The sequence below is a fragment of the Oncorhynchus kisutch genome, linkage group LG6 (assembly GCF_002021735.2).
Source record: "Oncorhynchus kisutch isolate 150728-3 linkage group LG6, Okis_V2, whole genome shotgun sequence".
In the NCBI taxonomy this organism is placed as follows: Eukaryota; Metazoa; Chordata; class Actinopteri; order Salmoniformes; family Salmonidae; genus Oncorhynchus; species Oncorhynchus kisutch.
The window spans coordinates 25,860,797-25,874,325 of record NC_034179.2 but is presented as its reverse complement, the minus strand read 5'-3'; the positions used below and the strand labels follow the sequence as shown (position 1 = coordinate 25,874,325).

Below are 13,529 nucleotides of genomic sequence, written 5' to 3'. Positions count from 1 at the left end.
ATCTGTACCGCTTGCTTGTAGCATCAAGTGAGGTGAATCTGTACCGCTTGCTTGTAGCATCAAGTGAGTTGAATCTGTACCGCTTGCTTGTAGCATCAAGTGAGGTGAATCTGTACCGCCTGCTTGTAGCACCAAGTGAGGTAAATCTGTACTGCTTGCTTGTAGCATCAAGTGAGGTGAATCTGTACCGCTTGCTTGTAGCAGTAAGTGAGGTGAATCTGTACAGCTTGCTTGTAGCACCAAGTGAGATGAATCTGTACCGCCTTCTTGTAGCAGCAAGTGAGGTGAATCTGTACTGCTTGCTTGTAGCATCAAGTGAGGTGAATCTGTACCGCTTGCTTGTAGCAGTAAGTGAGGTGAATCTGTACAGCTTGCTTGTAGCACCACGTGAGATGAATCTGTACAGCTTGCTTGTAGCACCAAGTGAGGTGAATCTGTACAGCTTTCTTGTAGCAGCAAGTGAGGTGAATCTGTACCGCCTTCTTGTAGCAGCAAGTGAGGTGAATCTGTACCGCTTGCTTGTAGCATCAAGTGAGGGGAATCTGTACCGCTTGCTTGTAGCAGTAAGTGAGGTGAATCTGTACCGCCTTCTTGTAGCAGCAAGTGAGGTGAATCTGTACAGCCTTCTTGTAGCAGCAAGTGAGGTGAATCTGTACCGCCTTCTGTAGCATCAAGTGAGGTGAATCTGTACAGCTTGCTTGTAGCAGTAAGTGAGGTGAATCTGTACAGCCTTCTTGTAGCATCAAGTGAGGTGAATCTGTACCGCCTTCTGTAGCATCAAGTGAGATGAATCTGTACCGCCTGCTTGTAGCAGTAAGTGAGGTGAATCTGTACCGCTTGCTTGTAGCATCAAGTGAGGTGAATCTGTACCGCTTGCTTGTAGCATCAAGTGAGGTGAATCTGTACCGCCTTCTTGTAGCACCAAGTGAGGTGAATCTGTACAGCCTTCTTGTAGCACCAAGTGAGGTGAATCTGTACAGCCTTCTTGTAGCAGCAAGTGAGGTGAATCTGTACCGCCTTCTTGTAGCAGCAAGTGAGGTGAATCTGTACCGCTTGCTTGTAGCATCAAGTGAGGGGAATCTGTACCGCTTGCTTGTAGCAGTAAGTGAGGTGAATCTGTACCGCCTTCTTGTAGCAGCAAGTGAGGTGAATCTGTACAGCCTTCTTGTAGCAGCAAGTGAGGTGAATCTGTACCGCCTTCTGTAGCATCAAGTGAGGTGAATCTGTACAGCTTGCTTGTAGCAGTAAGTGAGGTGAATCTGTACAGCCTTCTTGTAGCATCAAGTGAGGTGAATCTGTACCGCCTTCTGTAGCATCAAGTGAGATGAATCTGTACCGCCTGCTTGTAGCAGTAAGTGAGGTGAATCTGTACCTCTTGCTTGTAGCATCAAGTGAGGTGAATCTGTACCGCTTGCTTGTAGCATCAAGTGAGGTGAATCTGTACCGCCTTCTTGTAGCACCAAGTGAGGTGAATCTGTACAGCCTTCTTGTAGCACCAAGTGAGGTGAATCTGTACAGCCTTCTTGTAGCAGCAAGTGAGGTGAATCTGTACCGTTTGCTTGTAGCACCAAGTGAGGTGAATCTGTACAGCCTTCTTGTAGCAGTAAGTGAGGTGAATCTGTACAGCCTTCTTGTAGCAGTAAGTGAGGTGAATCTGTACAGCCTTCTTGTAGCAGTAAGTGAGGTGAATCTGTACAGCCTTCTTGTAGCAGCAAGTGAGGTGAATCTGTACCGCCTTCTTGTAGCAGCAAGTGAGGTGAATCTGTAGGTGCGTATCAGTCCATACATCCCGAGACCCAGTCAAAGCACTGTCAACCGGTCTACAAGCCTACTTCTAACCACCTGGAACTCCCTGAGTGCACAGCAATTCGAATGCACTTCATGTAATTATAATGATCCACAACACCATTCATGTCATCAGTATTTACTTGGTGAAAATCCTTAGAATGCTTTAATATCAAATCTGAACCTTCCCACTACAATCTAAAACAGGGCCAAGTTATTAATTTTACCAGAACCTCTCTGCCCCCTAGCGGTGATGTAGAATTATGACAACATCTTAGTTCCAATATATTGCTGTTTATTTGCTGTGGAAACATTGTTGTGACAGAGAGCACAGACAATCAATAGAAGACAATATTTCCTATAATTGTTTATGGAAGAGAGAAATGTAAAACGTCTCGCCATCAGCAACACAGTAAAATGCCACAGGTTTTCAATACAGAAAATGGCCACACACAGACACATAAGACGTGATTCCTCACACATAATGTGAGATAATGCACTGACTGATCAGACCCTACTATCGCTGAACTTTGACCTGTGTGTTTGTAACTCAGACCAGCACAGCGGACAGGCTCACGTCCCCCTCCACCTCCAGAATATCAATCTGCTGGAAAAGGAAGTGGCGGTGGTTGTAGCTGAACATCAGGGCTCCATTCACCATCACCCTGTAGCATTGGGTATCACACATGATGATCACCTGAAACACAGGGCCTGACATGAGTGCTGAGCTCATCCAAGGGAAAGCATACGATATCATTGAACTAAAACACATTCAGATGCATTTCAGCTGAAATTGTTGTCAATGCACAACGCAAATATCTGTTAAAATATATTTACTTGTTCCATCCTACAGTATGCAGTTAGCTATAATGGAGTTTATACCATAAAAGGTTGGCCTCTGTAGAAGGGCATGCCACCTGTCCTTTCCTCTGGACCCCACTGTTCCTTCAGGAGACTGTTACGAACTACAACGTTCTCATTGAACCTGGGGTTGAAGTGGAACGCCACCCCCGAGTTGAAACGCAGGTTGATACAGAACCTAGAACCATGCGAACCATAATCATGGTTATAAGGCTTGACCAGGAATGTCAGGTTAGATTACCCATTAAACTAATGTGGTAGATGGTGGAAAAGGTGTACAGAGGTAACCAGTTTATAGTATCAATAAGGCACCTCTGGGTTTGTGGTATACGGCTAATATACCACGGCTAAGGGCTGTGTCCAGGCACTCCATGTTGTGTCGTGCATAAGAACAGCCCTATATTGGCCATATACCACACCTACTTGGGTCTTGCTTAAATATACCACGGCTAAGGGCTGTTCTTATGCACGATACGAAGCAGAGTGCCTGGATACAGCCCTTAGCCATGGTATATTGGCCATATACCACAAACCCAAGGTACCTTATTACTATTATAAACTGGGTACTAACATAAGCTAGAACAGTAAACAAGTATTTTTGCTTCAAACCTGTGCTATATTGTCTGATATAAATAAGGCTGAAATGCATTTTTAGCCAATCAGCATCCAGGACCCAAACAACCTTGCTCATAATACTGTATAGCTCTGTAATGTACTGCTTGTAGAGAGGGAGAACTTTTCTGGACTCTGCTGGTGAGTGTTACACAATCGTGAAATAAATTATTTGGAGGGTGACAGGCTATTCAAACGAGGACCTTTTCCTTACTATTCATTTGTATTGTCTGTAATGTACAGGTATACAATTCATAGTACCAACTCTGACCCATAGCAGGTGAAGCAAATGCATTATGTAAGATGTGCTCAAATTGAGTAAGTTGCTTACTTATCAGCGTTGTGGTTGACCACACCCTGGATGGTGATGTTTCTGCCTGGGTAAAGTCCACCTGCCATTATGTTTTTATACGGCACAACCTGAGGACAAAGGATCCATCACCATGTCAACCCAAATATCTGTTTCGATACAGAAATTCATGTAATTATGCAGTCTGCAATTAGTCTGTAAGTTAAAGAAGGGGTGCTTACAAAGGACGGCTTGGGGGTGTATGGAGGCTGGGCAGTGTATGGAGGGGGTGCCTATAAAATAAACATTATGCATCACCACAGTCTCTACAAAAAAAACTACTTTAAGCTTGTCAGAACTTAATTTTCTTAACATTCATTTATATAGATAAAGGTTTATCAAATGCAAATGCTTCAATGCAATCCCTAATATTGGCCTCTATCTACACATTTTAAACCTTGAAAAGTTGATTCATTGGAATGCAACTGACCTGAAGAAATCCTGCAGCTGAGAAAGCCTACAAAACAGACAAACAGTTGTCAAATATATATCAATCTTAACAAGGAAAGCAAGCTAAATCTACCCTCAAAGCTGACGTTGATTGAATGGAATGAAATGCAGTCACCTTACTAAAAAAAACACCACCAGAAAAAAAGTTAAATACACTAAATGAGCTGTCAACCCAGCATGGTAGAATCTACCTGTGTGGCATTACACCATTGAGGAGGAGTTTTGGGGCCAGTTTTGCTTTGACGAGATCTATTTCGGTTTCGTTGACCCTGTAAATAAATTGTCCATCTTGGATTATGACCTATGCTACTGTTTTTGTGAAGCCAGATATGTAGTACTGGGTTTATTACTAATTATAAGTGTTTCCAGACCTTATTCTTGAAATAACTCCAAATATAATATGTTTTTAACTTGTATAACTAAGAATCCTGTTCATGAGTCTGTCCTATAAGAATACTCACACTGTGTGGATGGCCAGGATATCCTGGTTGGGGAGGAGGTGACTGGAGAAAAGACAGGACATAACATTTCATTTCTATGTATAGGATATGAACAGACTCTCTTAGTCAGCACATGCAAGTCTGAATATTGATGATAACTTAATCTGTACAGCACGTTTCAATACAGGTACCAAAGTGCTTCACATCATACAATAAAAGTACGAACAAAGAAATAAAGACTGGAGGAACGACAATGAACAAAAGATAGCTAATTAAAATCAAACATTAAAAGATCTTTATATAAGTGTGTCTTCAAAATGGATTTAAAAAGAGGCACTGAATCTGCAAGCCAGATCTCCTCTAGCAGACCATCCAAAGTCTACATGGGCTTTATTTTATTTTTTTATTCATTATAAAATTATGAAAAATATGAATAGCATTCCACCCATGAGGCCACTAGGTCATTCGACTGCAGGAAAGGGAACTGGGGGAACTCCGTTTTTCTGGACGCCAAAAATATGTCTAAAACATCCTTTTACAATCATTACACCACCTGACCATGACCACTGCAACCACTTTTGCCGACTTGGTTGCATTCCAGACAACTGATTAAGATGAGCAAATCTGTCCAGTTGCTTGCTCAAAGCTGATCCTACTGAACACGAAAATGAACTATATTCTCCCATGAAGAGGACCTGTCAGATACTCACGGTGACTGCAGGGTTGGAGAAGGCAATAGACTGGACTTCCACTCCCCCATCCACAGAGATGGTGTCCACTCTGGAGAACGAGAGCCGGTGCAGGTACTCCATGAAGGGGGCACCATTCACAATAATCTGGGATAAAACAGGATGTAGGAGAGACAAAAAATGATATATAATATATGCCATTTAGCAGACGCTTTTATCCAAAGCGACTTACAGTTATGCATGCATACAGTACATTTTACGTACAGTATGGGTGGTTCCAGTGGGAAACCAATGGCACACGGAGGAAAAATAATAAATAAGTGAATAGTTATGATACTTTATGCTCTAGAGAAATGTAATAAATCCACAGTCAAAAAAACTGCTCTAGAGAAAATGTTCAATTCAATAGGAACGCTATGATTCCAACTGATGACTCCATGTCATATACCCTTATAAAAGATTGTATCATGAAGGAGAGGCAATGCATGTTCGAATTTCACCAAGTAGAAAGGGAAGAGGTAGAAAGGATGCTGTTGTCTCTTTCGGATAAGTCACCTGGTACAGATAATCTTGACACCAAATTGCTTACTTACAGCTAACCAAATATCTACCCCAATCTCTCATATTTTTATTAAGTGCTTGATGTATGGGGTGTGTCCAGAAGTCTGGAAAGAGTCAAAGGTTATTCCACTACCTAAGGATAAAAAAATCTGCATTCCCTGGTCCTAAGAGTCGTTCTATAAGCTTGCTGCCTGTGTTAAGTAAATTATTGGAAAAAATGGTATCTGTACAAATCAAGGATTATTTCTCATGTAATGGTCTGATAACGGTTTTCCAGCATGCATACAAAGAAGGGCATTCTTTGTAGCCGTCTATTTACCACCACAAAGCAAAGCTAGCACTAAGACCGCTCTCAACCAATTCTATAAGGTCATAAGCAAAGGAGAAAATGCTAACCCAGAAGCGGCTCTCCTAGTGGCCAGGGACTTGAATGCAGGCAAACTTAAATCCGTTTTACCAAATTTTTACCAGCACGTCACATGTGCAACCAGGGGGGAAAAAATCCTAGACCACCTTTACTCCACACACAGAGATGCATACAAAGCTCTCCCCTGCCCTCCATTTGGCAAATATGACCACAATTCTATCCTCCTGATTCCTGCTTACAAGGAAAAACTAAAGCAGGTAGTACCAGTGACTCGCGCAATACAGAAGTGGTCAGATGACGCGGATGCTACACTACAGGACTGTTTTACTAGCACAGACTGGAATATGTTCCGGGATTCATTCAATGGCATTGAGGAATACACCACCTCAGTCATCGGCTTCATCAATAAGTGCATCGATGATGTCGTCCCCCACAGCGACTGTACGTACATATCGCAACCAGAAGCCATGGATTACAAGCAACATCTGCATTGAGCTAAAGGCTAGAGCTGCCGCTTTCAAGGAGCGGGAGACTAATCCAGACGCTTATAAGAAATCCTCAGATGCTTTAAAGCATCAATACAGGATTAAGATTGAATCCTACTACACCGGCTCTGACGCTCATTGGATGTGGCAGCGCTTGAAAACTATTACGGACTACAAAGGGAAACCCAGACATGAGCTGACCAGTGACACGAGCCTACCAGAGGAGCTAAATAACTTTTATGCTGGCTTCGAGGCAAGCAACACTGAAGCATGCACGAGAGCACCAGCTGTTCTGGATGACTGTGTGATAACGCTCTAGGTAGCCGATGTGAACAAAACCTTAAAACAAGTCAACATTCACAAAGCAGCTGGGCCAAACTGATCAGCAGGACGTGTACTCAAAGCATGCGCGGACCAACTGTCAAGTGTCTTCACTGACATTTTCAACCTCTCCCTGAGTCTGTAATACCTACAGTCGTGGCCAAAAGTTTTGAGAATGACACAGATAATAATTTTCACAAAGTCTGCTGCCTCAGTTTGTATGATGGCAATTTGCATATACTCCAGAATGTTATGAAGAGTGATCAGATGAATTGCAATTAATTGCAAAGTCCCTCTTCGCCATGCAAGTGAACTGAATCCCCCCCAAAAAATTCCACTGTATTTCAGCCCTGCCACAAAAGGAACAGCTGACATCATGTCAGTGATTCTCTCATTAACACAGGTGTGAGTGTTGATGAGGACAAGGCTGGAGATCACTGTCATGCTGATTCAATTTGAATAACAGACTGGAAGCTTCAAAAGGAGGGTGGTGCTTGGAATCATTGTTCTTCCTCTGTCAAACTTGGTTACCTGCAAGGAAACACGTGCCGTCATCATTGCTTTAAACAAAAAGGCAAGGATATTGCTGCCAGTAAGATTGCACCTAAATCAACCATTTATCAGATTATCAAGAAATTCAAGGAGAGCAGTTCAATTGTTGTGAAGAAGGCTTCAGGGCGGCCAAGAAAGTCCAGCAAGCGCCAGGACCGTCTCCTAAAGTTGATTCAGCTGCGGGATCGGGGAACCACCAGTACAGAGCTTGCTCAGGAATGGCAGCAGGCAGGTGTGAGTGCATCTGCACGCACAGTGAGGCGAAGACTTTTGGAGGATGGCCTGGTGTCCAGAAGGGCAGGAAGGAAGCCACTTCTCTCCAGGAAAAACATCAGGGACAGACTGATATTCTGCAAAGGGTACAGGGATTGGACTTCTGAGGACTGGGGTAAAGTCATTTTCTCTGATGAATCCCCTTTCCAATTGTTTGGGGCATCCGGAAAAAAGCTTGTCCGGAGAAGACAAGGTGAGCGCTACCATCAGTCCTGTGTGTGGTTGCTTCTCAGCCAAGGGAGTGGGCTGGCTCACACAATTTTGCCTAAGAACACAGCAATGAATAAAGAATGGTACCAATACATCCTCTGAGAGCAACTTCTCCCAACCATCTAGGAACAGTTGTGACCAACAATGCCTTTTCCAGCATGATGGAGCACCTTGGCATAAGGCAAAAGTAATAACTAAGTGGCTCGCGGAACAAAAAACATCGATATTTTGGGTCCATGGCAAGGAAAATCCTCAGACCTTAATCCCATTGAGAACTTGTTGTCAATCCTCAAGACACGGGTGGACAAAGAAAAACCCACAAATTCTGACAAACTCCAAGCATTGATTATGCAAGAATAGGCTACCATCAGTCGGAATGTGGCCCGGAAGTTAATTGACAGCATGCCAGGGCGGATTGCAGAGGTCTTGAAAAAGACTGCAAATATTGACTCTTTGCATCAACTTCATGTAATTGTCAAGAAAAGCCTTTGAAACATGAAATGCTTGTAATTATACTTCAGTTTTCCATAGTAATATCTGACAAAAATATCTAAAGACACTGAAGCAGGAAACTTGGTGGAAATTAATATTTGTGTAATTCTCAAAACTTTTGGCCACGACTGTACATGTTTCAAGCAGACCACCATTGTCCATGAATATCGCCCCGTGGCACTCTACGTCAGTAGCCATGAAGTGCTTTGAAAGGCTGGTCATGGCTCACATCAACAGCATCCTTCCTGACACCCTAGACCCACTCAAATTCGCATACTGCCCCAACAGATCCACAGATGACGCAATCTCAATCGCACTCCACACCGCCCTTTCTCACCTGGATAAAAGGAACACCTATGTGAGAATGCTGTTCATCGACTACAGCTCAGTGTTCAACACCATAGTGCCCACGGAGCTCATCACTAAGCTAAGGACTCTGGGACTAAACACCTCCCTCTGCAACTGGATCCTGGACTTCCTGACGGGCCTCCCCAAGTGGTAAGAGTAGGCAACAACACGTCTGCCACACTGATCCTTAACACTGGGGCCCCTCAGGGGTGTGTACTTAGTCGCCTCCTGTAGTCCCTGTTCACTCACGACTGCGTTGCCAAACATGACTCCAACACCATCATTACATTTGCTGACGACACAACAGTGATAGGCCTGATCACCAACAATTATGAGACAGCTTATAGGGAGGCCAGAGAACTGTCAGTGTGGTGCCAGGACAACAACCTCTCCCTCAATGTGAGCAATACAAAGGAGCTGATCGTGGACTACAGGAAAAGGCGGGTCGAACAGGCCCCCATTAACATCGACGGGGCTGTAGTGGAGCAACTTTCAAGTTCCTTGGTGTCCACATCACCAACGAACTATCATGGTCCAAACATACCAAGACAGTTGTGAAAAGGGCACGACAAAAACTTTTCCCCCTCAGGAGATTGAGAAGATTTGTCATGGGTCCCCAGATCCTCAAAAGGTTCTACAGCTGCACCATGGAGAGCATCCTGACCGTTGCATCACCGCAATGGAAACTGCTCAGCATCTGACCGTAAGGCGCTACAGGGGGTAGTGCGAACAGCCCAGTACAGCCCTGGGGCAGGCTTCCTGACACCTAGGACCTATATAATAGGCGGTGTCAGAGGAAAGCCCATAAAATTGTCAGAGACTCCAGTCACCCAAGTTATAGACTGTTTTCTCTGCTACCGCACGGCAAGCGGTACCGGAGAGCCAAGTCTAGGACCAAAAGGCTCCTCAACAGCTTCTACCCCCAAACCATAAGACTGCTGAACAATTCTTAAAAATCACCACTGGACAATTTACATTGACCCCCCTGTACACTGCTGCTACTCACTGCTTGTTTGTTACCTATGCATAGTCACTTTGCCCCCACCTACATGTACAGATTACCTCAACTAGCCCCTGTACCCCTGCACATTGACTCGGTAACAGTTCCCCCTGTATATAGCCTCGTTATTCTTATTGTGTTACATTTTATTATTCCTTTTTATTTTAGCCTACTTGGTAAATATTTTCTTCTTCTTGAACTGCACTGTTGGTTAAGGGCTTGTCGGTAAGCATTTCACGGTAAAGTCTATACTTGCTGTATTCGGTGCATGTGGCAAATAAAGTTTGATTTGATTTCATTCTATGAGTACGGCCTTAGCACAAATGACAGATGATTGGTTAAAGAGTATGGATGACCGGAAGTTAGTTGGTGCAGTGTTGCTAGATTTCAGTGCTGCTTTTGATGTAATTGATCATGAACTGTTACTAGCTAAACACAAATGTTATAGTTTTAAGTTCGCAGCTCTATCGTAGATGGAAAGCTATCTATCCAGGAGAAGGCAAAAAGTGTTATTTAATGGTAGCCTTTCAAACACTAAAGATACACACTGTGGTGTTCCTCAAGGACGCTGTCTAGGCCCCCTTATCTACTCTATCTTTACTAATGATTTATCTCCGGTGATGAACAAAGCAAGAGTGGTAATGTATGCTGATGACTCTACAATGTATAGCACAGCATCAGAATGTAATGAGCTAACAGATGTACTGAGTTCTGAACTAAGAATGGTGTCTGAGTGGGTTGATATGAACAAATTGGTGTTGAACGTTTCTAAAACTAAGTGTATTGTATTTGTTTCAAGATATATGCTTGCTGATGATCCCCAGTTGAATTTGTCGATGAATAGAACGCAAGTGAGAAAAAAAAACTACAGACACATAGATAATATTGTTATTACGGGTAGGGGAATTGCTGTTACTAGAACATGTTCAGAGTATGTAACATCTAGCACTCTGAATCAGGTCAATCCCTGGTCCTATCACACTTAGAGTACTGTCCAGTTAAATGGTCAATCCCTGGTCCTATCACACAATCCCTGGTCCTATCACACAATCCCTGGTCCTATCACACAATCCCTGGTCCTATCACACAATCCCTGGTCCTATCACACAATCCCTGGTCCTATCACACAATCCCTGGTCCTATCACACGCAAAGAAAGATATAAAAAAAGCTCAAAATGGCTCAAAACAGGGCTGTCAGATTAGCTCTTCATTGCTCTATCAGTATGAATATTATTGAAACGCATCAGAATCTGTGATAGACCATATGACTGGACAGGAAATAGAAAGCATCACCTGAATGTTAAATGTGTTTCCTGTCAGATATTTTAATTGTCTGTATTGTCTACTTGTTAAATGTTTGTAAAGTCTTAATTTGTAATTGTTTGTAATGTCTTATTAATTGGTGTTGGACCCCAGGGAGATTAGCTAACATTACGGTGTTAGGTAATGGGGATCCAAATAAAAAATGTACAATTTCACAAATAAGTCCACAGTCAAAAAATGTTGTAGCCTAAGCATCAGCAATAAAAATCTCCTGACCGAATATGAATCTTTGTTGACCAGGAACATGAGGGTAAAGTTGGCCCCCCGGGTCATGGTTGCAAAGTATTCACGCTCCTCTGAACCCCACTTGGAGTGCTGCATGGTGTTGCAGATCACAACGTCTAGGAAGCTGTCATATCGGGGGTTGAAGTGGAGGGCTATGTCAGGATTTCCTCTTGAGCCACATTGCAAATTCACATGAAACCTATACGGACAAAAGGAAGGGGCATATTATATTTTGATGTACAATTATGGCCTACACAATCATGTTCTGTCCTGTGTGGCTCAGTTGGTAGTGCATGCAACACCAGGGTAGTGGGTTCGATTCCCATGGGGGACTAGTATGAAAAAAATATGAAGATGTATGCACTCACTACTGTAAGTTGCTCTGGATAAGAGAGTCTGCTAAAATGTAAACGTTGCATTCAATGATTAGGTTAAACAAGATCCCTTCTGTGCTTATAGTGAGTGACAAGACTGTGCTAAAGTAGTGTGTCTCTAGGTAGCTCTACCTCTGGGCTCCTGGCAGGACTCTCCCTGTCACAGTGATGGTCTTCCCCTCATGCAGAGCTCCCTGGATACAGCCAGTGAATGGCACTCTCTAGGGGCACAGAGCACAAAACAACATGTGACCAGGGCTGGGTAGCTAGTCTTGTTCACCATCTGTTAAGAGCCAGGCAAGCTAGGGACATGGCAAATAGAGACTTTGAAACGTTAGGCACTCACACTGGCCACATCAAGCATTTTATAATAACAATCTAAAAGGTTATGGTTTCCTTTCTTATTTTCTTTCATAGTTAAAAAATCCTTTAGGATTCATTTCCAATCGAATCCTATAGGATTTTGTGACACCTCTATCAGAATCCTATCTGAATCCTATTGGACTATTTTTTCCCTATTGGAAACGTCTAAAAGAATGCTATTGGATCATATAAAACTCTCGCAACCCTATAGGATTTTGTGTTACTCTATCAAAATCCTATTGGACAACTTTTTTTCCTACAGGAAACACTTGCAGGATTTTGTCACCACAATAATTTGTTGTAATTTGTTCCAGTACAATACAACAACATTAATTACAACATTTTGGTTGATTGGCAACAACAGTTCTCTATATTCATTTCGGTTTTAATCACCACAATATGGGAGTGATTCAAAGCTGAAAGTTCATTTGCAGTATGACCACCATACAATACACCTTTTTCAAAAGAAAATGGGAAAATTACACCAAAAATATGTAACAAAATGACACCAGAACATCACAAATAACGGGGCCTGATGAAATAAATTATCTGAATAATATCAAAGTAGAATTCTTACCGGATTGAAGAAGGGTTGCTGAAAAGACATGCTTCAATGTTGCTCTGATCTGTCTGTTCAAAGCAGCACGTAGACGTGATGTGGTTCTCTTCAGTAAAGCTGCAATGTCACCTTTTGGGCGACCCGAGCAAATTCACATAGAAAGGTAATTTCTAGATCTGTCTCTCTAATTGAAAGCAAGTCTAAGAAGCGGTAGATCTATTATATGTGCGCTAGTTATATGCTTCCTGTTTTTGTGTATTTTACCAGCTTCAAACTGCTGAAAATCCAATATTTTTGGTTACATAAAATATATTTCACAGGGATGGTACAATGATTCTCTACACTAGACTTGCCTTCTTTGTCAATAAAGTGGAATTAGGCAAACTATTAGAATAGCAAATAGGAAATGGCGGAGCGATTTCTCCACAGTGCACCGTAAGTTTCGTTTCTCATAAATGCCTCCACACGCAATCGAAAACCGTGACCCTTAGATAAGAGAGCAACGAAAATGTAGCACATTTTTTACACCAAGTGGCCTATGACTTTGCTGACTGATCACCATTAACCTACCATTTTTTAATGGTTTAGTTTTCTTGTGTCCATTAATTTATTACTTTCACTAAGTCACTAGCATCAGGGGTATTTTGTAGTGAATAGTAAAGGAAATTAAACAGCATACATGGCTATCTAAGTGCCTCTCACTGGGTGTTACCTCATCATACCGATTACATTTATATCTGATTTTGCATGTGCCCTCAAACATACAGTATATCTATGGTGTCTGTTATTTATAATAATAATAATGTATTCTCTATACTATTTAAACATAAACAATGAGATCCTTGATGAATTGGGAAGTGGCTACATAAACTAAACCACGAATACACAC

General features: G+C 42.4%; 1 protein-coding gene across 2 annotated transcripts; it reads right to left on the bottom strand.

The window, feature by feature from the left end:
• Positions 1-2,059: 2,059 nt before the first annotated feature.
• Positions 2,060-13,098, bottom strand: LOC109892568 (galectin-9). 2 transcript variants are annotated; one of them, XM_020485193.2, is made up of 11 exons: positions 12,659-13,098; positions 11,851-11,939; positions 11,336-11,543; positions 5,208-5,333; positions 4,519-4,560; positions 4,249-4,326; positions 4,038-4,064; positions 3,790-3,840; positions 3,590-3,678; positions 2,668-2,824; positions 2,060-2,482 (listed from the first exon to the last, which is right to left on the bottom strand). In XM_020485193.2, the coding sequence occupies exons 1-11, from the start codon at positions 12,686-12,688 to the stop codon at positions 2,336-2,338; spliced, it is 1,044 nt and encodes a 347-aa protein (XP_020340782.1). In that variant the 5' UTR covers positions 12,689-13,098; the 3' UTR covers positions 2,060-2,335. The 2 variants fall into 2 exon arrangements, with proteins under 2 accessions (XP_020340782.1, XP_020340783.1); XM_020485194.2 differs by lacking the exon at positions 4,249-4,326 and having other exon boundaries at positions 12,659-13,000.
• Positions 13,099-13,529: the final 431 nt, after the last annotated feature.

Coding starts and splice junctions, on each gene's coding strand:
- LOC109892568 (XM_020485193.2), bottom strand. CDS start 12,688: ATGTCTTTTCAGCAACCCTTCTTCAATCCG. Junction 5,334..11,335: donor TCAACAAAGATTCATATTCG/GTCAGGAGATTT, acceptor GTTTTATCCCAG/ATTATTGTGAATGGTGCCCC. Junction 4,327..4,518: donor ATCCTGGCCATCCACACAGT/GTGAGTATTCTT, acceptor ATTTATTTACAG/GGTCAACGAAACCGAAATAG.